This window comes from Erigeron canadensis, chromosome 3 (assembly GCF_010389155.1).
Source record: "Erigeron canadensis isolate Cc75 chromosome 3, C_canadensis_v1, whole genome shotgun sequence".
Taxonomy (NCBI): domain Eukaryota; kingdom Viridiplantae; phylum Streptophyta; class Magnoliopsida; order Asterales; family Asteraceae; genus Erigeron; species Erigeron canadensis.
In genome coordinates, this window is record NC_057763.1 from 35,953,748 (window position 1) to 35,981,144 (window position 27,397).

The 27,397-nt window shown below is 33.5% G+C and overlaps 4 protein-coding genes across 5 annotated transcripts; 3 read left to right on the top strand and 1 right to left on the bottom strand.

Moving 5' to 3' along the window:
• The first annotated feature begins 475 nt into the window (after positions 1-475).
• Positions 476-3,483, top strand: LOC122593006 (phospholipase D Z-like). Of its 2 annotated transcripts, none has more exons than XM_043765340.1 (7): positions 476-751; positions 1,326-1,530; positions 1,620-1,821; positions 1,951-2,144; positions 2,276-2,429; positions 2,557-2,721; positions 2,880-3,483. In XM_043765340.1, exons 1-7 carry the CDS (start codon positions 559-561, stop codon positions 3,336-3,338), a joined length of 1,572 nt encoding a protein of 523 aa, XP_043621275.1. In that variant the 5' UTR covers positions 476-558; the 3' UTR covers positions 3,339-3,483. The 2 variants fall into 2 exon arrangements, with proteins under 2 accessions (XP_043621275.1, XP_043621276.1); XM_043765341.1 differs by having other exon boundaries at positions 698-751; positions 1,269-1,530.
• Positions 3,484-4,790: 1,307 nt separating this feature from the next.
• LOC122592660 (S-formylglutathione hydrolase) lies at positions 4,791-8,430 on the bottom strand. Its single transcript, XM_043764944.1, has 8 exons — positions 8,259-8,430; positions 7,142-7,259; positions 6,360-6,407; positions 6,025-6,221; positions 5,757-5,855; positions 5,612-5,677; positions 5,178-5,353; positions 4,791-4,915 (listed from the first exon to the last, which is right to left on the bottom strand). Exons 1-8 carry the CDS (start codon positions 8,400-8,402, stop codon positions 4,888-4,890), a joined length of 876 nt encoding a protein of 291 aa, XP_043620879.1. The 5' UTR covers positions 8,403-8,430; the 3' UTR covers positions 4,791-4,887.
• Positions 8,431-14,325: 5,895 nt separating this feature from the next.
• LOC122593180 (probable glycerol-3-phosphate dehydrogenase [NAD(+)] 1, cytosolic) lies at positions 14,326-18,692 on the top strand. The gene is made up of 6 exons (XM_043765549.1): positions 14,326-14,816; positions 15,027-15,939; positions 16,774-16,995; positions 17,480-17,727; positions 17,886-18,025; positions 18,414-18,692. The coding sequence occupies exons 2-6, from the start codon at positions 15,282-15,284 to the stop codon at positions 18,535-18,537; spliced, it is 1,392 nt and encodes a 463-aa protein (XP_043621484.1). The 5' UTR covers positions 14,326-14,816; positions 15,027-15,281; the 3' UTR covers positions 18,538-18,692.
• A 1,079-nt stretch (positions 18,693-19,771) lies between these two features.
• On the top strand, positions 19,772-23,798 carry LOC122593032 (UDP-URONIC ACID TRANSPORTER 1-like). The gene is made up of 4 exons (XM_043765374.1): positions 19,772-20,482; positions 21,778-21,881; positions 22,123-22,351; positions 23,292-23,798. The coding sequence occupies exons 1-4, from the start codon at positions 19,808-19,810 to the stop codon at positions 23,436-23,438; spliced, it is 1,155 nt and encodes a 384-aa protein (XP_043621309.1). The 5' UTR covers positions 19,772-19,807; the 3' UTR covers positions 23,439-23,798.
• The last annotated feature ends 3,599 nt before the right edge of the window (positions 23,799-27,397 follow it).

Here is a 27,397-nt window from a genome sequence, read left to right on the forward strand (position 1 = left end):
ATTTAAATATCCTCACTTAATATACCTATAGTACTCTTAATTAAATAATCTGTAATGTAAATCCTTCGACCCTTAAAATAATTGACTCGTATGTTAAAGTTGATGATGGTAATTCGGTCCACATGATAATTTATATGCATATCTACGTCCGTAGGGTATTTTTTATTTATTTATTTAATAGTTTATTTTATTTTTTATAATTATAATTATTAACAACTTCCTATTTAACACATGAATAAATCTAGTTTATTACTGTTTCATAGAATGTTAAATAGAGTATTAATTTTGATACGGGGTCATTTTGTTGAACATGGTAATTAAGAAAGTAGTCCGTATTAGAATAAAAAAGTGAAGTTAGTTAATATCCACGTTGGATTCCAAACAAACGTAATCGATTGTTCCGGGGTAGAAAGTCAACGGATATGATATACAGTAGGTAGCAGTATATATGTATTTATATATCTGATTCTGATGTGATTATTATAAAAGAATAAATAGATACAGAGATCAAATTGATTGGGAATACCACTCCAATCAAGCAAGTGATTAGAAACAGTAATGAGAGAAACATATGTTGTTTTGATACCATTGTTTGTGTTGTTACTCTGTAATGAATTCGTAATTTTAGCAGCATCATCATCGAGCAGCTTGATTAATAATAATGATGGGGAGGAGTGCAAGGCATGGCTAGTTCAGTCCATTCCCACCGACATGCCTCATCTCTCCCTCATTCCCGGCGTCCTCGCTACCGGTACCTTTTCTTTTTTAACTTTAGCCTATACTATATTATTCATTCCACAGCGAGACGAGACTAGAACCCACTAACCTTTTCGTAGCAAGTAAGATCAAGTTTTAAAGTTGGATAGTGTATGGGAAGTCCAAGATGTAGGTAGACCTTTACATCTTAACTTCCCCCATACTTGACTAGATGTAAGTATTGGAGGATATTATCTGAAAATTCATTCATTCACATAAAATAAGGTCAAACACAGATTTTGACTTTCGTTCCTCCTCAATTTGATGGAGAATGATGAATGAAATAAACAGGGGAGGGCTAACTTGAAACAGCTCACTGTTCCCAATGATCCAATATGACAAGTAGGAAAAGAAACCGAATTATTATCTCATTATGACTTTTAATTAGTATAATTTTATGCATAAAAATAACGGAGTATGACTTTCGGTATGAACTTGCGTAACAAGCTCTTGACTTTATTAGCATAATGGCCTTTCATTTCTTCCTTTCACTACTTCTTTGTGTTTACCAGCTTAAATGATTACCACAATTTATAAGTGATGTGAGTTTAGCTAATGCAAATCATCAGCGGACGTGTTAAGATGGTTAGCTGGAAACTCTACCCGCAAACTAGACATAATGGCGCAGTACTGGCAACTGGTAGCCCATCCTGACGATCCTCGTTCTGGGGATTATGGATTTTCTAAAGAGGAAATGCAGAGCTTTGGTTCTTCTGATGGTTCAAGTGTATATAAATCCATTGAAGACGCCGCTGATCGTGATGTCAATATTAGGTATGTGCCGGACCAGTATTTTTATCAAAAACATAGCGACTTAATTCTATCTTGCTTGGTTGTTCGGTAGTCAATAAGTTTTCTTGTAGGCTTTTGCAGCATTCAGGAGTGTATCCTGATTACACTGAAGAACCCTCTGCCCTTGCTTCGGGGAGGGCGAATGTAAAGAATGTAACCTTGTTGATAAATGATTGGTTTGAATCGGGTGTGCTCCATGCCAAAGTTTGGATATCAGATTCTCGACATGTTTATATTGGCTCTGCTAACAATGACTGGAAATCCCTTACTCAGGTAATCATATGATGTACAATTATAGATAGGACGAAATACAATACTTGCATCATACTGTTTTGCATAAAAGTTAAGAGACAATGCTTTGAGGTGTACTGCTTGGATATGTACTAATGTTTGAATTTATAGGTGAAAGAACTGGGAATCTATCTTGTTGATTGTCCAACTATAGCTAATAAAGTTGAGATCTTCTATGATAACTTATGGAAACTTGGATCTCTGAATTATTCGGCTTACACAACTAAGATATGGGATCAGCAATGGCAGATCAGTAGAACAGTCCCTTGTTGGTCACATTTTATACCATCTAAAGGAAGGTGCAGGTATGTTAGCGAATGGTTAAATAGTTTAACTTCATTGAGACTAAAAACTGTTCATTTTATCTCAAAGTTGTTCACTTGATTGTGATTGTAGTATCTAGAATCCCGGATATATAATTATCATTGCTTTGCAGATCTCCTCTCCCTCGTTATGTAGAGGTTCCTCACACAGCCGGCTATCCAATGCTCACGGACCCTTCGACTTTTCAAATACCAATTCAGACTCCTGCATGCAATAATTCAAATTCACAGCCTCTATTGAGCTATCTATCATTTGCTCCTCCTGAGGTCAATATTTTATCCATCTCAAGGGTTCATTGATTTAAATGGCTATATCTAGCTTCCATATACAAGCTATCTACTTACTTTTGGTCTTTTATTCCTTCATGTGGATGACATTGTTCTTGCAATGTAGCTTTCATTTGGGAAGTACCAAGCAGACGAACAGGCATGGATTGACACTGTGAAATCAGTAAAAAATGGTGGAACTGTGCGAATCAGTACCATGGATTGGCTTGGTCAATCTGAATACGCGGCACAAACTGTTTACTGGTCTGCTTTATCCACCGCGATTTCAGAGGTAATTCGTGATAGTTCTTAGAGGATCATTTTGAACCTTACAAAAATATATAACCACCTGAAGCATGCTATTAAACATCAGCATTTGTACAATATTTTGATTCAAGCTACATCATTTCAAATTCTCATCTTTTAATCTAATTATGTTTACAAATGTAGGTTATATTCTCGAAGCATGCAAAAGTGAAGATACTTGTAGCTTACTGGGCGCATTTTATCGACAACACTGATCAATATCTGAAATCTCTTCTGTATTCCAATAATCTATGCTCTTCTTCACCAGACAACAAATGTTCTGGTAAAATTGAGATCAAGTACTATATGGTACCAGGTTATAATTCGACTGGTCCTGCAATTAGTAATGGAACAAGCACAGGAAATAAGTATCCGGGTTTCACTAGAGTCAACCATGGAAAATACGCAGTTAGTGACATGCGAGCACATATCAGTACTAGTAATTTGATGTGGGATTACTTTTATGCGACAGTAGGTGTCAGTTTTGGAACGTATAATCCGGCAATTGTGTTGCAGCTTCAGCAGATATTTGATGCTGACTGGGATTCACCATATGCAGTTCCGGTTCAACCATTGCAGGATGGACATGCTTTTTCAAGTTGAATTATTTCGATATAGTTGTGAGTTCCTCTGGTTTAGAAATCAAAACACCCATTTGGGACATGATATTTCTTATGTAATATAAATCGTTATCAATTTATCATAGATGTCAGAAGCTTTTCGGATATTAAGAATCATTTCCCACTAATATCAGTGACGCCCCCAAACGGATTTGATACTCATTGTATTTGGGGGGGGAATCAAACACTGAAAGTTCGAGTCCACTTTTATTTTTATTTCTAGGAAGTAAGACCATCCAAGAAGCTAAATACACAAGTGTAAAAAGAATCTATTGCAAAGATCAAATCCTTCTACACAAAAACAATGATCTAGTCATGGTCTGAACAAACCTTAATTAAGATTGTTTAAAAACTTGAACATGAAAAATACAAAAGTATCAGATAAACACAACATATCTGAATTAATTATTCTATTTTTATAAAGTAATAATTCTACAAGCAGAAACGAAGTTATCATTGAGTAATATTAATCAATACATATCTTACAGTAACAACTGCATAGTTGGATAATAATGAAAATTAGTGCAAGGCATGGCTAGTCCAGTCCATTCCTATATGCCCCGACTCTCTCTCACTCCTGGTGTTCTCGATACTAGTAAGTATGTCGCCTATTATGTATGTATGCTCTATTTAGTTTATATAACTTGGTAAGTTGGTTCTTTTTTGGATAACCTGTGACCCGGCCCGTTACCTATCAGGTGGGTAAGTTCGGTCAGGTTAGGGCAGGTCTGGGTCGGGTCATATGCTCATCCCTACATATTTGGATCAGTAACTTGGTCAAGGATGACTTCTATACGACAACAGGGATCTGTTAGGGACGCATAATCCTGCAACCGCCCTGCAGCTTCAGAAGATATTTGATGAGTCTGGGATTCTCCTTATGCCGTTCCAGTTGAATCATACAGGACAGGCATACTTTTTTGAACTGATTTGATGCAACATATGTTGTTAAATTCCACACTGGCCAACTGTAGTGTTTGCTATCTTTTGCTGTCTGGAAATTGCAATAATATAAATCTTTATCATGCCTTTTGATAGCAATGTATACATTGGTTTGAGTTCTGATGATTCGTTTGAAGTCATAAGCATTTCAATGTATGTTCTAAATTACCTGGCCCATTTGACATCCTTTTACCTAAACCTTTTGATTTGGCATTTTCAATAATGCAGCAACCACAGATTCTGTGTTCTTATCTGCAGTTCTACTCCAAATGTCCTCTGCATGTAAGCATGTTGTCGCTGTAGACTAATAATTCATGCAATTTTAGTCCCATATTTTAAGCATATGCATTTATACTTATTTCCATCCCATAGAGGTGCATTTGTACCACCCTAACTAATAAATGAGTATAAAGATTCAAGCTCAAATAAGATCCACAACTGACACGTGAAACATTCTTATGCTAAATCATGCAATAGAATGAGATTGCTAAGATTTAGACAATAACAAACACATGCATAATCATAAGTCAGAAAATCAAGACAACAATTAAATTAAAGATAGTCCAAGCAGCATCCATAAAGCTTCCCAGCTAAATCCTGGAATTCCCCACCCTTGACCTACCAAAATATTAAACCACCATCTCTAAGAAAGCTTACATCTAATCACTGTATCGTATATATAACATCAGACAAGTTCAGAACTCTGCAACCATGATATAAACATGGCCCAGGTGCACCCTTTTTCTGATGCATAATACTAAAACATGCAGTTTCATCTGATTAAGAAAAAAAGAAGATGAAATACTGGCACCCAACAAGTTTTTTAAGGAGTTTTTTCAGTTGCAAGATCAAGGGGCGTGCGTGCTGTAAAGCAGCTTACGGATTAAGAGCTTGAGCATGGTGACGGATGTGATCATCTATGAAAGAGGCTATGAAATAGTAAGAGTGGTCATAGCCAGGCTGCATGCGCAACAGGAGAGGAGCTTTCGCGCTCCTGCATGCCTCGTCGAACTTGCTTGGCAATAGCTGCTCTTGCAAAAACTTGTCATCCTCACCCTGCACACGAGTAGAAAAAAATGTAACTCACCATATTACCAATCCTAATCCGATTAAAGAGTGAAAATCTATAGGCCATATACAACCTAAATGCATGTCTTAATGTTTATTTACTGATTAAGATAGCTGGGTCACTTGTTTGTAAAATCAAAGATTTATTTCAGAGGTTATATGGTCCATTAAGCCAATGCCAGTTTAACATGAAGGAAGCGGTGAGTGGAACCATACATTAATTTGGATTAACAAAAGATTTTCTACCTGGTCAATCAAGATTGTGGCCGCAACATCATTGAACTTTGATATCAGGCAAGTGGCATCATATTCCTGCATATATACGAGTGAATAGTCATGAGCACTTGCTACCTTCTATATCCAACATGAACATTATAAAGGAGAAACATACCTCCCAAGCAGTCTTATCGCCGCCCAAATAATTAGTAAATGCCTTCTGTCCCCATGGACAATTGATAGGATTTACAATAGGGGAAAAAGCTGACACAGACTGCAAAAGAACAAATTAAGAAAAGCAAAAACATAGAATAAAGAAATCACCATAAACATCATAATTTGCAAGCTCCATTAAGGCAACAATCATTTTGATTGACTATTCCTGGTAAAATTCTGAAACAAGATCTTGAGTAAGATTTCTTTGATATGACAATACAGAATACCTTGTACTTGTCGAGGTTTTTCAAATAAATAGTAAGTGCTCCGTGTCCACCCATAGAGTGACCACTTATAGATGCCCTTGACGTGTCAAGCTGTGGGAAGTTATCGCTAAGAAGTTTTGGAAGTTCCTTGACAACATAATCATACATCTGCCAGTTCTTCCATTTCTCAGTAGTGGCATTAAGATAAAAGCCGGCACCTGATTCAAATATATACAGATTGAGTGAAGAAAACGTGAAATACTTGTAAAACTTGATTATTTGCCTGTGTTGTTAAAGTAATTAAAAAGAAAGTCAACAAGTGCATTATATGCAGTTTCTGATTTGCTGTAACATACCGACACCTAAATCATAGCTGTCTGCTTCCCCCTCCACATTCAGACCTCCTATATAAGACGAGAAAAGAGCTAGTCAGAAAAAATAAGCCTCAAATAATTGTATAAATCCATAAACTTATCATCAATTGTTAGCTGATGCAAAAAATATGAATTTAAATTCACGTACGACACTATAAATCTTACACTTGTCCTTACAGGTAAACTCAATTAATTGTACTTGGTGCACGTCTAATATGTACATACACACAAATTAGACTAATCAGAAAAAGTAGTTTAGTAATAAATGGTCCCAGATCAAACCACCAACAATTCTCCTTATTAGAAGTCGGAAGCACAAGAGAGAAACTTGAGAGTAAATATCTGTTGAACATCAAAATACCAATTTGCCAACATTTTATGTGTAATTAGTATCAGCACATCAAAAATGGAGCAGCCATATACACCTTCCATCCCCAAAAATGCAAAATTTTCTACACCTAGAAACATGTGTAAAGTTTCTTAATTTTATATAAACCTATATATATAAATATATATATATATTCCTTCTCAAATGGCCAATTTGACCTTAAACAACCATTACTCGATCAGTTTGAATTGTGGTCTAGAAGTTTTCTTAATTCTGTCTTACTAAAAAGTTATTCTAGGTACTTAATCTGTAGACGGTGTATCATAAAAAATAGGTAAGTCAATCATTACATTTTTCAGGACAAAGGGAGTACTTCAGCAAAACAAATGTAATAAACCAGATATAAAAAAAGGTTTCAAAAAGAAAACCAGCATACTTGGAGATGTATCAGGAACAACCAAAGCAATGCCTTCTGTTGACGCAACTCGCTGTGCACCAGACTTGGTTATGAAGTTTTCATCAGTGCAAGTAAGACCAGATAGCCAATAAAGTACCTAATCCACAACCAAATATAACAGTTATATCATAATGAAATGCCAGTTTTAAATACAACATCTAATAAAATGCATTTCAGCTAACTAACACTTCGACATAGAAATCAAGTGAAAGTCACTCAAGATCATAAATGAACACTTATCAATTTCTGTTGATTCCATAATTCATAAACACCTTAACATGTTCATTGACCTCATAGCAATAACTGGGTAAACGGGATCCCAGTTCAAGCTACAGTGGAAAGTCGAGTCAAAAAGCTCTGGTGTACGCGGCCTAACTAGTGCTCCTGTGGCCAATTTCTAGGCTATGTCCTTGTTCATCGCAAAAGGTTTACCTAGCAAGGTTCAAAGTCAAGTCTCCTCTGACTCTCTGAGACCTTAAGGACGCCTTACCAATTACCATTAGGCCACCTTGGAGATGGTTACATCACATTATTAACTAAAAAAGCGAAAAAGCATGGTAAACCAATGGCTTAATGAATAAGAACAATCTTTTTCTTTTTTATATTTTTTACTTATGGCGTACATCTATTATACTTACTTATGATGTCCGGCTTTTAAGCACAAAATAAAAGCCCATATATATTTATATAATAAAACAAATCAACTTCTTATTTACTACATTTCACTTTGAATGTGCCTAATTAGGTTCAATTTCACCATAAACTCTAGCTAGGTAGTAATAAACTAACAAGGACCACATAAAAAAAAAAAAAAAACAGAAATACTACCCATACATGCTATATAAATCTTGGAAATCAAATAAAGCTACAAACTTTATGCATTTTACATCTACAAATTACACTTCCAAAAACATCAAATAACAGCTAGAATCGATACAAATCTTCAAAATGCAAGAAAAAAAACCCAGATTAAAAAAACCCTAAATCCCAACTCAAATTTCTACAAAATAACAAACACCCATTAACAGAAAACATATCAAGATCAAGAAACACAATATATATATATATAGAAAAGAAATAAAGATGGTTGATTTACTGGGAATTTCTGGGAAGGGGAAGAAGAAGGAGGGAAATAAATGTGGAAGTTCATGGAGCAATTGAGAGTAGAGGAATGATGTTTGTATCTTTTGTTGAATCCTTCAAACATTTTTGAGCTGCTAATTTCACTTGGCTTTTCCATTTCCTTTGTGTGTGTGTGTGTGTGTGTGTGTGTGTATGAGGCGATGAAATGAGAAGAAGAAAAATGAAAAGGTGGGGGTGGGTGGATGTTGTTATTATAATATACTCAACTCATAGATAGATAGGTGGAGTGTCAAGTGGCAACCTCAGTTTGCACCACATACACGTTTCTCACTGTTGCCATCGATTAAGGATTGCGATGTGATATATCTATATCTAAATTCTACAAAATTTGTCACGTGTAGATATAAATAATTAATGGATATATCAAACGGAATGTGACTGCAATAAACTCTTAAAAAACGTTAAGGATTATATACATTTATATTTTTTAAAAAACGTTAAGGATTATATACATTTATATTTTTTTTATGTTTTTAGTTGTCTGTAAGCTTGTTTAATTTTTTTAATTATATCGCAAACATTTGAACGTAATTTTGCACGTAAATACAATAGTTGAAGCCCGCAGCGCGAACTTATAAACTCGCTAGTTGATTAAAATTTAAGATGTAGAAGCTCACTAAATATCATAATTAGTGCATTTATACTCAACTTATGTAAAAATTGAGTACTTTTGTTATTGTTGTTATAAGAGTGTTAATTAAGGTAGTTTGGATTAGTGGTGGAGTTATGTGATGAGTGTTGACTGAAGGTAGTTGTGACATACTCATAATGTAAAACTATTTATTTTAAAAACTATATTTTATGAACTTTTTTAAATTTAGAGGTAATTAACTACTTAATAAAATATACATTTAAAATTTTATACACTCAATTTTACCTTTGTTGGTATCATGCACTTTACACCATAAATCATGTTTCCACCACTAGTTAGATTAAGAATAAAGTAATCAATGTCAGTATTAAAAATGTTGTAACTTTTCAATAATATGGCATTTATATTTTTAATTCTTTTAACAAAAAATTATTACTATTTGAGACCCAACAATGACATCAAATTAAGGCTGACAATTTTAACACAAAACCTGTTAACACAACTTGTTCTTAACAGGTTTCGTGACAGGTCTAGACTTATTAAGACTTATTAAAGTTCATGTCTTAACAAATCCGGACCCGTTAGGACATGTTAAGACCTGTTAAGGTTATACATATATATAAAATACTAAGAATTGATTATTATGATTTGATATATGATTTTTGTAAGGTAAGATGTCTATGAACTTTTGTAATATAAGGATTATTATCATTATATAATAGTTGAGATTTATAAGAGTTATTGTATCGTTAAGTTTTTTTATAATATTAGTCAAGAATTCTATAAAAAATATATGTTAACAAGTTTCTTTATAGGTCATAAGAGGTGCACCTGTTAATTTACGTGTCGTGTTCGTGTTTGAAAAAAATGACACGATTAGTTAACAGGTCGTGTTCGTGTTTGACCTTAAAAGGTTCGTGTCTTAACAGGTTCATGTGACATGTTATGCTAGCCTTACATCAAATATAACAGTATGTGAAGTTTAAGTTGTGATTCACGAGTAAGTTACCTGCGCAATGCAACGGTGGTGATGACGAAGGGTGGTGGTGGCTGCGGTGGCGGTAAAAAAGTGGTTATTAATGTAAAGGTAAATGATGTAATAGGAGGTATTATAGTTATTTTAAAGGTTAAATGATCTATGTTGTAAATAAATTTCATTAAAAATATTATAGGTAATATTTAAATCAGTGAAAAAGGGAGAGAAATAGTTTGGATAGATAGGGTTGAAAAATATTTTCGTGATATTTTGGGTAGATGTAGTATGTAAGTTGAGAATGTGTTGAAAATTAAGGGTAATTTAGGTATTTTAGATGTAAAAGTTAAAAATGGGAGATGGTAGCTTGTTTTATAGAGTACGAGCATGGTACCCGCGCAATGCGGCGGCGATGACAGTGACAGTTGGTGGCGGCAGATGCAGTAAGTGGTGTAAGTATTAGATATAAAAATATTTGATTTAAAAGAGTAGAGTATATCTTTTAAAAGATAATGGAATAATGATTGTGTAAGTTAATTCAATAAGGATAAAATGGTAACTTCGTGTGTTCAAAAAATGTAAACTTTTCAACATGGAGGGTATAAAGGGTATAATTTTTATATAGTAGTATAGAAGTATAGAAGTATAGATAGATGATCTCTTGATAAAAAAAAATATATAAAAAAAAGAAAAAGAAAGGTCTAAAGAAAGGTCTAAAATGAAAGAAAGGTCTAATAATCATGTACAATTAAGGAGTTAATAACGTAATTTTTCTGAACGGTTAGTTAAATTTTTAAGAAAGGTCTAAATTGAAAGAAACACCTAACCTGATACATTATTGGTATCGACATTTGCATACCGCATAATTATTATTATTATTGTTACACTATTATTAACCCTTAATAAAATTTAATTAAAAAAATGATTTGGTTGTCTTTTATCTGTAAGATTGATTATTATATATATATATATATAGATACCATAGCATAGAGAAAAAAATAAAGTTAAATTTTAATCTTAACCATTAAAATTCATAAACCTTTAAACCTTGGCCTTTAAAATTCAAAGTCAAATTTCTAAAAATATAAAAGTCAAAAGAATATAAACATGGTAACTTTTCAATTGTATTAAACATACTAACTAATTGCTTTAAAAAAAATTAAAGTACGTAGTATACCAAAAAAAAATCACACGGCAATGATCAGAGTGTTTGTGTATAACAACATACTTTAATTAGTTTATTTTTGTATTTTTACATCACAGTAGATAGTTTTAATTAGTTTTGAGTTATATGTGATGTGATGAATAATGCATGTTTGATATTTTCACATTTTTGATCGATTAGTTTTAATCTAATGGAAGTTTTCATTTTAGTTAATTTGGTAAATGGTAAACTTATAAACTCTCACACCAAATTTATAATTTATAAGAAAAAAAATAGTATAAGAAAGAATATGATAGAATTTAGTAAGTACATGCGAAATTTTGTAATCATAGATTCAAAAATAACGAGATGTTTGAGTTTTTACATAGATTAGAAGTGTGCTCGTGTAATACATGGCATCCAAATATTTTTTTAAATGTTATAGTTAGGACATACAGTTAAAAAGTAGAAGGTGACTGTTTTTGGCTTCTGACATCCGTGAGGGTTGTGTAACATAGAGAGTTTAAGGTGTATCATACTCCAAAGTTGAAAATCATTGCGTAATAGCCCAGTGGCCACCCGCCACCACTTTATAGGGGAGGTCTTGGGTTCGAGCTTGCCAAAGGCAAACTTGAGATAATTAAAGGGTTATTAAGTGGCTGAGAATTACCTGGATACTAGCATGACTGAAGGATTCGTGAGTACCAAATGGTATATGAGAATGATTTCCATTCAATTACCTTTTTTTACTACAAAGTTGAATTTTTATTTGTATTGTTTTTACATTACCACTTGTTGTTATAATTACTTTTTAATTGCAATAATATATTCCATTTTTGTTCTAATATATAAGCACGACCCAGTCATGTTGACCTGTTGGACTCTCTGATCCTAACTGTAAACATTAAAAGTTTCATGTTCAAAAATTCAACTCGTAATCGACCCGGGTTTACAAAGTTGGCCAAATTATAGGTTAGCGGATTGACAAGTAAGATAAATGGATTAAATTACAGGTTAACGGGTTGATAAATAAAATAAGTTGGTTAGTCAAGTATGCTTTTAAGTGGATTGGTTTTGATTAAGTATGTCAAATCAGTTGTTTTTAGGTCAATTTCATAACCCGATCAACGACTGGGTATTGATTGACCGGGTATTGATCTAGTTATGATTAGTTCGAACGACTAAAAGTATTTGTCGGTCAACTAAGCATATCTTTATTCTTGCTAGAAAATGATGTGTAACATTTTTCTTAATAAATGAAAAGGGATGAAAATGAATGCTTTTTCAAAAAACAATTAATGGGATGCACATGGAATCGTGTTAAATATGTACTTGTTTGGATGCATAATAAAACGCTTTTGTGGTTGGTTAAAAAGGATATGACTATATGAAATCTACGTGCAAGTTTCACCACTTTTCAAGTGATATTAACAAGAGCTTGAAAATTAAAGATATCGAAATTGTATATCAGCGTGAACAAAATGCTACCTGTACAAGTGAAATATTATTTTAAATCGAAGTTGAGTATATAAACATTTAATACCATTAAACTTAAATTTATAAATATATATACAAGGTATTATTAAAAAGATACACGTGCAATATAGTTGCAGTGACGATGACAACAGTTTGGTGACGGCAACAACTAGTGGTGGTCATGAAGACGTTGAGTGATTTAGTTAATTGATGTAAAAATAATTGTTAATTAGTCAGTATAGATATTTAAAAAAATAAAAGATGTATGGTGTATATATGTAAATGAAGAAGATATAATTATTAATCATATCCCAATTATGTAACTTCTCAATAGGAATATGTAATAATTAGAGTAGAGGGTAGGCCGCGTAACGGCGGTGACGATAATGGTTGTGACGGGTGGCATAGGTAAATGGTGTGATTATTATTTTAAAAGTAATTAATGTAAGAGCAAGGCGGAGTAGGATTTTCGGTTGACGAGGGTAAAAAAAATAACTGCTCAGTGCCGCCTTTCGCGGGTTTTGAGCCCCAATACCTCGACGGTGTATGAGGGAGGTTAAGATGTAGGCAGACCTTACCTCTACCTAAGTAGAGAGGCTGCTTCCAGTTTCTACCTAAATGGTAGAAAAGACCCTCCAACCTTTGCATGGGATGAGGATCGAACCCATGACCTTTTCGGTTGACGAGGGCCAAGTGACAAAAAATGTTATCATGACATTTTCCATATGATAATCGATATAATTTTTTGCTAAAATGTATCACGCATGTTAACACGAGACAGAATATATGATTTTATAAAATGTAATAACTAAAATTAAAAGTTAATTATATCATCTGTAGTGTAACTTATATGTAACTAATCATCAAATCTGTTCTAATAATATCCTAAACTCTTAATTAATGTTAAGCTTATAAACTAATGCTCATTCATTAGTATAAAGCAAAAATACAAAAGTATAAAGGTTAAAAGATGTTGTCTTTACTTAGTATTTCCATTAAATTAAACTAGGCTCAGAAGTTTAGGGGTAAAGCTAACACTTCATTCATACATAGAGGATTTAAATGAAAGTATTAAAAGGTCACCATCTTCTTCATTGAAAATTCAACCTGCAACTTTGTTTTTATATAAAATACCAACCTAAAACTGAAATACACATAGCTTCGCTTAAAACATCGACAAACTTGTAAAGAAATATATGATTGGTTGGGGGGACCAAGCACCCGTTAGCCCCATTTAAGCTCCGCCCCTGTGTAAAAGGGGATGGTGTAGTTTTTTAAAAGAGTAGTATATTTTAAATAAGTTTATTAAGAATATTAGAGGTATATTAAGCAAATACATATATATTAGTGAACAAAAGAGAAAAAACATATAAAAATCATTGCTTTATTATCTGAGAAGATCGGAAAAATTTATTTTATAAAGAATTATAGATAATAATATTAATATACATATAACAAAAAATTTTTATTACTTATTAATCTGTTAAATATTTAACAATCGTTATAATACATTATTCGTTCATTTATACAGGTAAGTCTCTCAATAATGTAAAACTCGGGTTCAAATACTGTTGAGGGGATAAAGTTTTATTCCAATTAAACGTTGTGTCTTTAAACAGTTTAATTGGGGTTTTTTTTATTTCTTTAACACTTTTCAGCATGAATTTGGTTAAGACAAATTAAATTAAATTCATTGTTACTAACAATTGATCTACATCTTTGATAGAGAAAAAAAATTGTTTAAGAGGATAAAATGGTTAGAATCTTTGTTAAAGACAAAGACTAATGATCGATTCTCATGTCAATAATTATTAGTAAGGTTATCAAAATTCAAGTTCACTTTGTCAGTTTGATGAGTGTTACTAAAATGGAATACCTTGGAAATACCTTTCAAAGAAGGAAGAAGAGTGTGATTCAACCACCTCCATCTCGGCCATATTAATGGCAAATGCCCAAAAATAACCATCCTTGAAAATCTTTTATTGTCTAATCTGTCTAAAATGGAAATTTTGGCACCTTCCCCAACTCATCATCCCCCATTCCTTCATCAATGCATTTACTCTAACCTCCATTATTGTTATCATCACATCATCACTAATATCTCACTTCGTATATCTACACATTCACACTCACCCACCAATTCCATTATTTATTATTATTATTATCAAACTTTTACTATTTCAATAGTGTCTTTTACCCACATTTCTTGTACTTACTTCATACCATTTTGATGATATTTCTCACTCATGGTTGTTTTATGATCAAAACCATTAAAGGGCTTTGCTTTTCTTGGAAGAAAGTTGATTAATTTGCTGAAATCTTGAAGGTTCTTTTTTTTTTCTTGACCTTTATATTTCATACGGAGTATTTGTTTGTTTTGACCATATTTATTGTATTTGTTGTTGGACGGATGAACCAACTTTTTTTTAGTTTGTGTAGACATCTGTATGCATTTTGACTTTTTTTTGTGCTATTTACTATTGAGTTAGCGTTTAATAAAGTTGTATGATTTTAATTACTTTTTATACGAGTGTAGGTGAAATACTAACAAAAGGGGTAGCTTTGATTTAGGTGGAAATTGTACCAATATGTTCCAATCATTTAATATAAATACAGTTGGGAAATTATGAAGCTTGAATGGAGGTGGGTTGTTAATAAAGTTATTTAATTTGTCAAGGAAAAAAGGCTCTTTCTTTTGAGGTGAATATAGTTAAAGGTACAGGCGGGTTCTTGTGATCTTGGTAGTCTCATTTATTTACAAAGGTGAAAGTTTAGATTTTTTGAAAAAATTATGGTGGGAAACATTGAGGTTATGACACCGAATGTGTATTCAAATGGGGTGATTTCGATTGTTAATGGTTTAGAAGAGAAATTGGACGAATTTCGACGTGTTCTTGGAAAATCTGATGGTGATTTGTTAAAGATTGTTGGAGTTGGTGCGGGTGCCTGGGGTAGTGTTTTTGCAGCATTGCTTCAAGATTCTTATGGCCGGTTCCGTGACAAGGTACAAATCAGGATATGGAGAAGGGGTGGAAGAGCGGTTGATAGAGCCACCGCTGAACATTTGTTTGAAGTGATAAATTCAAGGGAAGATGTGTTAAGGAGGTTAATTAGGCGGTGTGCATATTTGAAATATGTTGAAGCACGATTAGGTGACAGGGTTCTTTATGCTGATGAGATTTTGAAAGATGGGTTTTGCTTAAATATGGTAGATACACCACTTAGTCCCATGAAAGTTGTAACTAATTTGCAGGAAGCGGTTTGGGATGCTGATATTGTGGTGAATGGTTTGCCTTCGACAGAAACCCGTGAGGTTTTTGAAGAAATTAGGAATTACTGGAAAGAGAGAATTAATCATCCTATCATTATATCCTTGTCAAAGGGCATAGAAGCTGCTTTAGATCCAGTTCCTCATATAATTACTCCAACGCAAATGATCAGTCGGGCAAGTAAGTGTTTTTAACCTTTATTTACTGATAACTTTTAGAATTGATCATAATCTAGGCATATAAGTAAAGAAATGAAAGAAATTACATACTTTAGGTGTTCTGTTGCAACTGACGGAGTGACGGTAGTAAGAGAAGCCAAGACAACTCATGTTTCCCAAGAAAACCTGATTTATGATTTTTGAAAATTTTGCATATAGATGAAATTTGATGTTTCTAAATTACACTTTTGTTTTATGAACACCGGAGAGGTTATTTTGTTGAATTGTCTGAGATTACAATTGTTTGAAAGGTTGTTAAATTTGTTTTATATTGTAAAGTCGACTCTTTCTGGACACATGGAATTTGGTTCGGGTCAGTTTAAATAACCTTAAGTGGGATCATTCAGAATTGTTTGGTTTAGATTGACCCAACATTCCAACAACATGCTTTTGTCTTTTCATTTTAGTTTCATGATTAGTTCTCACAAAACTGGGAAAAGAAAAAAAGTAATGGCCCAACTATCTTGAATAAAACCGTGTAGGAGGATTTTGTCAGTTTCAAATCGTATGTCTCTATTCATTTTTCGCTAAATTGGCTGACATTGTCTCTCACTCCCTCTAAACATGATGTTTTCCCCATAACTTGTATTTTTCTTGTTGAAAGTCATGCATGGATTTCATTTTCTTTTGTTTGTCTCCATCTTTCACTTATAACTTTTGATCAAGAACTATCTTGTTTTGAAAGGGAAAACAAAAGTACTTATCTGTCATTAAAGAAATTTAAACCCACAACCATAAGGTTCTAGGACTAAAAAAGATATCAGTCATGCCTTATGTTAATGTAATTTTCGTGTAGCTGGAGTTCCAACAGAAAACATTCTGTATCTTGGTGGACCAAATATTGCTTCTGAGATTTACAACAAGGAGTATGCCAATGCTCGGATTTGTGGGGCTGAAAAATGGAGGATACCACTTGCAAAATTTCTAAGGCAACCCCATTTCATCGTATGGGACAATAGTGATCTCGTCACACATGAGGTTATGGGAGGGTTGAAAAATGTCTATGCAATTGGAGCTGGTAAGATATTTTTCATAATATTTAAGAGAAGTAGTTCTCAATCGATGTACGTTTAGACTTGCCATTGACTACTTTTTTGCCTGTATATAGACTAATACTGGCACGTATACAAGGTAAATATATATTGTAAGTAAATGAGACCATTAAAAACTAGCTGGTCATGCATCTGTCTGTACATGGCATACAAAACAACGTCATTTTTTATGTTTACTTAAAGGTGCAAGGTAAATTTGGAACTGAACTTTTTGGTCTATGCGAACCATGCAGCATAAATAAATCTGGTGACAAAGAACAACCGATTGTTGACTTTGAACCTCAAGTATACTAAACATTATTCTTTGTCTTGTTCATGAACAACTGCATAACTAAGGGCTATAGCAGGGTTTAGTATAGTACATTACGGTTGTCTATAAGCTGTAAGTTGTAATATTAGATACAGGTGATATATTAAACCAAACAATTGCCTTCGTTTTTATATGTTCAGGAATGGTGGCAAGTCTGACTAATGAAAGCGCTACAAGCAAATCAGTGTATTTTGCACACTGCACATCAGAGATGATATTCATCACTCATTTATTAACTGAAGAGCCAGAAAAGCTAGCAGGCCCGTTGCTTGCAGACACATATGTGACACTTCTGAAAGGACGTAACGCGTGGTATGGGCAAATGATTGCTAAGGGAGAACTGAGCCTCGATATGGGTGACAGCATCAGTGGCAAGGGGATGATCCAGGTATACTCATTTGCTCTTTCTCTCCCTTCCAATTGTCTAGTTCTGCTTAACTGTAGTGAAAATATGTACTCATTCACTTGCAATCAACCGTTACCCAACGTACAGGCCCCCTCACATTGCCAAATCTACCGCTTAACGGTTGCTGTTATTTTTTACAGGGAGTTTCTGCAGTCGGAGCTTTTTTTGAGCTTCTGAGTCAATCGAGCTTGAGTGTATTGCATCCAAATGAAAAAAAGTCTGTTGCACCAGTTGAGTTGTGCCCTATCCTGAAGACGCTATACAAAATACTCATAAAAAGGTAATGATTCTTTTATACATGATGTCAGAAAAAACTGCAAATGTCTGACTTCACGTGTATTTAACTGGTGTCATTCCTAAAAACAACTTTATCGGTAGATATAATAACTAATCTGGCAGGCCTACAAACATGTCTAAAAATCTGGTTTTGACACATCATAGATCAAAGGTGAAGATTAAGAGAGAATGAGTGTAATCTATGTGTCATCCATCGAACCATTATGCATATTTTTAGGCGTACATTGTAGCCATAAATATCATTACTCGGTGTTGAATGTATACTTAAAATTACATTTAATGTCATGGCATGATGAAATGATATATAGAGTTGAACACCACTTAAATCCCAACAAAAGGGGAAATTACATACTTGGTTTTTCTATCATCAGGGAACAAGATTCACTAGCAATTCTTGAGGCACTTAGAGATGAGAGGTTGAACGATCCACGGGAAAGAATCGAGATTGCTCAGAGCCATGCATTCTACAAGCCCTCTCTTCTTGGCCAGCCTTGATGCTGCCTGTTAGGATATTGATCATGTAACAGCATTTGCACTTTGCAGAGTGATGCCTACTATTAATTCTTTTCCTTCAAACAATTATTATAACTGCCGTAAATCTCTATTAAATAGATAATGGCATTTTTCCGAGATGCTAGTATTTTTAAAAATCCTCCTCTTCTTGACTATCAGGGTTTTTAGAACAAAAGATCAGTTGCAAGGTGTTGTTTGATATCATGGATATGTCATTCTACAAAACGCCTGGATCATCCATGGCAATCATAGAAATGGTTTTCGACTCCATATGTCAAACGCACTGCACACATTGTAGTAGAACACTCAACTAAATCAAGGGCGGAAACGGGACTAAACTTGAGGGGGAGGGGAGCCGACCACTGATAGATATTGTATATAACGTTAATCAGAGAAATAAACAACTAAAATTAGTATAGATGGTTGATGAGAAAGATCGAATAGGATAACTTGCTTTTTGTGAATTTCAGATAGTAGATATCAACTTTAAAATGTACATAAAAAGTTGGGTTAGTTAGAAAGGGCCGACTACAATTTAGTCCTCTGATTAGCTCCGAACCAGATATAATGTTTGTAAGTTTCTTAATGCACCCAATCAAATATGGCTAGTCAGCTAACGCATGGACGCTAAGTTGAACCAGGGTCGTTCATCATTCTACAAGACTTTTAGTGAAACAGAATATTGTTTTAAGGTATATTTACAATGGTCATTAGAATATACTGTACATAGTTAGGCCTGAAACCTATCTTGCAAGAAGCTAGAATTAGAGTGAAAGTCTCTTACAGTCTCATACTCTCATATTTGTAAGCTACCAGAACCTATTGCTTTTTTGGGTTTTCATGGTGTCATTAAGACTACATTACTATTACAACGATACACCAATGATGGGTTGTCATCAAACTTTTATAAATTCTTCATATTTTTTTTTCTACTTGCATGTGCACAACTAAACAACACCGTGAATCGCACAAAATATCTACAATCACTCTTTGTATTATGACTATTATCCTTCATCTCATTTCACTATACAACTCAATATATACTTTAAAAATAAAATAAATACATATCAAACCATTTTATGGTTTTTACTAGATAACAAAAACATCTATTCATACAAATAATAAATGTGATTTCTAAATCGATACAAACAACAATCTTTGATGTAAAGAAAGACGAAAATAGATACACACAAACACAACCAAGTTTTACCATCTACAAAACCAAAAGTAAAACGATCCTCAACCAATAAAAATGAGACACGTACAACATAAAACATCTCCAATTACACTCCTACTACTACTTCCCACATGTCCCCAAATAACCATCTTCCGACACAGATTCACTGCATCACGCCACAAACATCGGCACTTTGTAACCTTAACCTTAAAAAACAACAGCAACAACAACAACAACAGATCCCAATCAAAAAAACCATCTTTTTTATTAAACCCAAATGACCACCCATTGATAGATCCATCAAACCCCATAAAAATGTCATCTTATTTGTTTATAGCATTACTTATAATTCTATGGTACTCATCAAACATTGGTGTACTTCTTTTGAACAAACTTTTATTATCAAACTATGGTTTCAAATTTCCAATCTTTTTGACAATGTGTCATATGTCAGCTTGTGCAATCTTGAGTTATGTATCTATAGTTTTTCTTAAAGTTGTCCCATTGCAAAAGATCAAATCAAGATCACAGCTTTTAAGGATTGCTTGTCTGAGTGTTGTGTTTTGTGGGTCTGTTGTTGGTGGGAATATTTCATTAAGATATTTGCCTGTTTCTTTTAATCAAGCTGTTGGTGCTACCACACCTTTTTTTACTGCATTGTTTGCTTATTTGGTGACTTTGAAAAGAGAAGCTTGGATTACTTATGGTGCTCTTGTTCCTGTTGTTACTGGTGTTATTATTGCTAGTGGGGTATGTGTTCTTTTTTTTATTTTTATTTTTTTGTTACATTTGTTTTTATGACAACAATGATACTTAATCCGGTCATGGGCGAGGTTTGGGGAGGTGGGATGTAGCAGACTTGCAGTGTGTAGAAGTAAATTGTGACTTTATTTGATCTCGATCTATGAGTAGGCTAGTATTTAAGTGAAAAAGCATGGATCTTGAACAACGTTTTAATGTAAGATTTATCGACTTATTTGGCCATCGTAGTTGTGCTTAGATTAGTATGGCTCTGTCTGATTGTATTGGCTAGGGTGCATTTGGGTTTAGGTTGTATCCTATATATGTAGTCAGTAGTCTAGATATACGTGTTAATAGAATGAGTACATAATTACCTAGAGGGCTAGGGGGTTTCATTACAAAGTATTGATGTTATGGATTTTGGTCGACACTGTAATCTTGTTTGTTATGGATTTTGCCTACATCTTAACCACATAAGGTTTGCTTACCACATAAGGTAGAGGGCTAGGGGGTTTCATTACAAAGTATTGATGTTATGTTCATTGAAATGTGTTTGGTGTTAAGAATCACATATTTTGATTATGGGCTTACGGTTTAATGACTTAATTTGCTCTTTTAGTATCCAGAACGCCATAGGCAGAACTGCATAACAGATTAGGGGTAGCGCGGCGCTCGGGTTATGAGTCAGCTAAATATTTTTGAAAAACAATGTATTTTTTATTTGTGTTATGGGCCAAATATATATGGGATGTCGGTCAATGTAGCTAACTTTAAACTTTAAGCTTTTAGTATCAATAAAACTTATAAACATGTACTTGTGGAAAAAAGAAAGAAACTGCTCATTGCCGCCTTCCCCGGATTTTGATCACCAATACCTCGACGGAGTATGGGGGTGGTTAAGATGTAGGCAAACCTTTCCTCTACCTAGGTAGAGAGGCTGCTTCCAGGCAGACCTTGTGGAACTATATGATATATAAAAACTATCAAAAGTGTCAAAAAGCTCTTAAACACCCGCTAAAGATCACTAAAAATTGCTAAAGGTTATTTCAATCTAGTCGTTATCGTTTACGCTGATACAAGGCTAGCGGAAAAAAATTTGTGCAACGGGTCAAGTTCAATTTTGGTTCCGCCACTGCAGAACGCACCTTGAAGTTTTTGAATATATGATGTGTTTTAAAGTGTTTTAGGGAAGACACTTTTTGAAGTTGTTGGAATGTTGCTTATTTTAAGAGCACTTATAAAAAGATGTTATCTTGAAAACCCCCTTAATGAAGCAAATGTAAGAGTGATTTGGTTTGTGGCAGGGTGAGCCAAGTTTCCACTTATATGGATTCATTATGTGTATAAGTGCGACAGCTGCTAGGGCCTTCAAGTCAGTTCTTCAAGGCATCCTACTTTCTTCTGAGGGGTAAATTCAGTTTTTATTATGATTATAAGTCTATTACCATGACATTCTGATGCATAATACAATAAACGAATTAAATTTGTTAAAAAGTGTGGATGTCACATATGGTTGATTGGTTTCTATATTAGTAGAATATGAACGAATATGTAATAATGTATTGAGTATATTTGAAGTTGCATTTCTGTTGAGGTTGCTCACTTACTAATAGTTAGCAGATAAATTTACATGTATTATGTATTTGCAGGGAAAAGTTAAATTCCATGAATCTGTTGCTGTATATGTCCCCGATTGCCATTGCTGTTTTATTACCCGCTGCACTTGTAATGGAACCTGATGTCATAGATGTTACCCTTTCTCTCACATTAAATCATAAATTCATGTGGCTATTGCTTTTGGTTAATTCAACGATGGCTTATGCAGCCAACTTGACTAACTTCTTGGTGACTAAGAACACAAGTGCATTGACACTACAGGTTCGTCTCTCTACCTCTTGGTTATCTTTTCACCTTTTCTGTGTTAGGGGTGGCCAAGCAGGAGGGTAGCATGGCAGCCACAACCAGTACTGTCTATAATTTTGTGTCAAAATGGGGCCAGGTTGGATTAAGTGACCACTCAAATCTTTTCTTGTCATATTTCTATATTACTGATTGCTAACTTGATAATATATGATTACAAACTATAGAATCTAGATCCTTGAAAGCAAAAAGATTTAGGAGGTCTTAACCATATAGATACTTATTAAAGGACTCTCAACCCTATTGACATGTTTTCTCTATTTGTAATTTTCTTCCGCACAAGTTTGAGCGTCACTAGATTAAAACCTGGAATGACTTTGTTATATGAGAAGAGTTGAAATTGCAATACTTTTTACTACCCTATTATTAACTTAGGTGATTGGAACTTAGATACTCATAGGCCTTCTATCCAACCGCTGAGAATGATATTTCTTTCCCTGCATCATTTGCTATAATGCCCAATGTCTTATCAATTCGTTTTCACTACAAAAAGTAAAAAACTCTGTTATGTTGTTAACTGAACTCAATAATGAGTCTGTTTGGCCTAAAGTCTAACAATTATCAAAGCATAGCTTAAAGGACCTTCATATCTTTTCATCATAGAATGTAACTGAGAAGGAATCAGCTCCTTTGACTTGACTCATATAATGCATGCTGCAACTCTATCATTTGTAAGCTGTCATTGCAGAAACCCAACTGATTGTTCAAGATTAGAAAACTAGCTAATAATGAAATGGGTTGAATGAGCTAAACGGGTCAAAAAATTTTGGCGGGCCTTCCAACCCAACTCAGTCTGTTTTCCCACACATTCATATAATCATTACTACATGTTACCCAACTGTCTATTTTGTCGTGTCCAGTGTTTGTTTTTGCATTAAACGTCATATTCAATGATCAGGTACTTGGGAATGCCAAAGGGGCTGTAGCTGTTGTTATCTCGATACTCCTTTTCAGAAACCCAGTAACATTTGTTGGTATAGCTGGTTACTCGATGACTGTTATGGGAGTGGTTGCTTATGGGGAAGCTAAGAGGAGATACCAATGATATTTGCAATCGCTATATATATGAACCAAATATTGTAGAAGCATTTTTAGCTAGTGGAGTATGTTATTCAGTATTCACTATGATATAATATGATTAGAAGTTGCAGCAGAGGCAAGGTATATTTGTATCAGGTTTAATGGTCTCACCAAGCACCATGACTAATTGATTTTTACAAGCATATAGTCATATAGAGAAAAGTTTTGCATGTGGCTTCCACACTAGCAGATGTAACCTTTGATCGTTTTCCGATGAAATTTTCATTCGGTTTGTGGTATTTAGCTGGTGTAGCCAAATTGGATTGTATCTAGAAGTCTATATTATTACATTTCTTACTATTGTTATTGGAATGGTATTGCACAATCATTTGTTTCTTAGTATTTTATTTGAATTTTTAGGGTCAACAAGCTATTATTTTCTGATGGAAAATCACAAAATGGTACTCCATTTGTTGTGCATACTACTGAGAAAAGCACAAATTTTGCTCTATGAAAATGCTATATTTCATATTCATCTATTTCTTAATTGACAATAACTAGTATTAGCAAGATTTCCTCTAATAGGCTTATTAAGTAATTTAGGTAGGTATTTTTAGTTACTGACCTTTCTTTAACTATGTATGCTTCTTTTCTACGTTTATAAACATTAGACATCTTACTATTATCGTTATTATTATATAAAACGTTTACCTACCCATATGCCCAACCCGTTCAATGTTATCAATCAGAATGTGAGACCTAAACCACCGCCGCAGGTGTAACTTAAAAACAGTATAACAATGCTTGATTTATCGAGAAAGTTGTTTAGTTGATGTCATTGCATCTATGCACTCATTGCTGCTTATGTATATGAAAGACGTGGTCTAATTTGTTACGTATATCGTTATTTTGATTACTATCCGTTTTGTATTTGCGTCTTGCGGGGCTGGTGAACTGTCTAATGCCAAAATTGACAACCTAATGACAATTGTGGCTAACCCTCGCCAGTTTAAAATTCCAGACTGGTTCCTTAAACAGAAAGAAGGATTACAAAGAGATGATTTGGAGCGTCTGAAGAAGATCAGGTCCGTTTTCATCTTTCATTTCACCAAAAGCTTGTTTTTCAAATATTCTTTAAGTTGATCTATATATAATTGATTTGTGTTTAGGGTAGATATGGATTGTTTTGGTAATGGGTCAAATTAATTACCTTAGGTAAAAAGCAGATGTTGTTTTGAATGCCTAATTGATTCTAAACTTCTGTAGTATATGTTCTTGCTACAGGCTGGGTGTTCATCATATATAACCTTTTCTTGTCGTGCTATTTTGAGGAGTCTCAAATTAGTGAATTACTGAAGATTCAGTCCGAACGTGAATCTAATATTTACAATTGGTGTATATAATATATATTGCCATTTTTATCCACTTTATTACGTATTTTTAGTAGAAAAAGAATGGTTACACGAGTATATTTTATAATGTTTTATAGTGTACAGTACGTTGATGTTTGAACATATGATATTCGTGTAATGTGTGGGATCAAAGTCAGAAGAATAGGGTTGGGATTCTTCAACGGCTTTTTGACGAGAATGAGGGATGAAGCCCCTTGGCAAAGAAAAAGCTCCATTCAAGTAGTTCTGTTCGGATTAATTAGACCAGAACGAATGCGATTGGATAAACGATATGATATATAGAGATCGGTTGTAGGTAAAATTTACTCTTCTAAATGTAAAGGTAATTAATTTGAAGAGAAAAAGAAAATAGAAGCAAAAGGGTAAGGATGGTGATCGAGCTAGGCTCCACACTTTGTTCACTATGTATACGCCCCTCAGTTGTTTAGTGATGAATGAAAATCCGAATGCCTGTTTAATAATGTAGACGAGAAAGCATTGTCAGTTAATTACGTAATTAAGAGCATCTATTTTAGCTCATCATGGGACCGTCTTAATTTGTAATGCAAGTATATGCTAATTCATCTTGTAGTTGCATGCTTCTATTTTGGCATAAGATTTTTGCTTGATGTGAGTGAAAGAGTTTAAATCAATCAATAAGTTAATTACTGATCGAATACAACAACAAATTAAATATATATTTTATTTTATTTTTTGTGTTTTATTGATGAACTTCGAGAACATATAAAAGATGCGAGTGGGAAGCGTGGACGCGAAAGTACATAGATGATGCCGTGTAAATCTAGGCGCATATACAAAAACAACGAGAATTATAAGACAGTCAACAAACATGTATCAATTTATACCCTTAGTTATATAGTATGCTAGTCCTAATACCCGATATACGGTAGTTATATAGATTGTATCATAAAAAATTTTGAATATGTCTCATACATGATTCGTGAGTATGAAATAAACTATTATTAAAGTAAATAGATGATCGAAACTAAATTATAATAAACAATAATGTTAAATATAATATATGTTTAGTTAAAGTTTGGATTTATCTTAAATTGTTAGAACCACATCAAACTCGAAACTTGTAAGCATGGTAGATGAAGGCAAATAACATTGTGATTTCAGATCGTATTTTTAAAGTATTCATGCTAATAACTTATTACAGTTATTATAATAAGTAATAAAATTTGAAAATTTGAGAAAGAAAAAGAGACAATTTAATAATGAGAAAACGATTAATCAAATAAGGTTGTAATGTCTTTTGTATTAATAAAACTTAGATTTTAATTCTAAGTCTAATAAGGAAATTGAATTTATATACAACTAAAAAAACTAATTTAACAAAATAAATAAATTAAAAGGACACGTGTCGATCAATGATTGCGCCATGTGTCGTTTCAAGAACATATCAATTCTGTTTTAGTTTATTGGTAAATCTAAAAGTTAGTATTTGATTACAATTAGGTAATTATGAATTAGAAATCTTTTTTCAATTATACTAAAAGTGACACATGTCGTACAAAAAATGCGCCAAGTATCGATTAAAAAAATACACCATCCTGTTTTGGTATATTGGTAGTTTGGTACCCTTAGTTAGTTATGCCAAAAAAACATAAGATTTTCAGCCCATATGATTTTACCACGATGAACTAAACCCATCAATATATATTATTCACGTGGCAATATGCGGTCCAACAAGCTAGCAGGTCCAAACGATCATGGCCGGGGTCATGATCAACCATGTGTCCATGTGTATCTAGAATATATGCTTTGATTGTTTTCAACAAAATTGATATAGAATGTCAAAAATATCTTTAACAATTAATAATTAAATAATTAAACTACTCGTAATTAATTTATCCATGTATAGTACGTATCAGGTATCTCTCTAGCTACATGTATCTAGTCAATTAGTTAGTTGATTATCATATTTAAATTAAGTAGAAGCCTGGAACGTACAACCGTTTCTCGATGAGACCTTGTAAGGATTACTCGTAATTCTAGCCATTGAGGTTTCTAAGAACCTGATCATGTATATCTAACACGTCGTTTTATCTGTACATATATACTAGATTGGTGCCCGCACAATGCAGCAGCGATAACTGCGACAGTGATGATGTAGTTATTAACGTAAAAATATTTTCATTATGGTCGGGAACATGATGAATTGTTGCGTGAGACATGAAAGGGGGAAGACGGGGTACGAATTTTGAGTTAGGGTTTTGCAATGTGTTTCTGCGTTAGGAAGAAATAGAGATTGAATTATTTAAGGACATTGTAGCCACATTCTATAAAATAAAAATAAGGATGTATTAAGATGGAGGATAAATGTGTCATTTCATGTTCTTAAAATTAAGGAAGGAGAGGGGAGTTTGTTTTATAAAGGAGTATAGATATTGATCACGTACTAAAAGCTGATCAATAGTTATTTGATAAATTAAGAAGAGGGCTCTCTCTCTCTCTCTCTATATATATATATATATAGGTTTTAGGTAAAATAATATTAAAGTAAAACAAATAAAGCAATAGGTTTCTCTACACCGAAAATCTCTACACCGAAAATCATCATGCATCT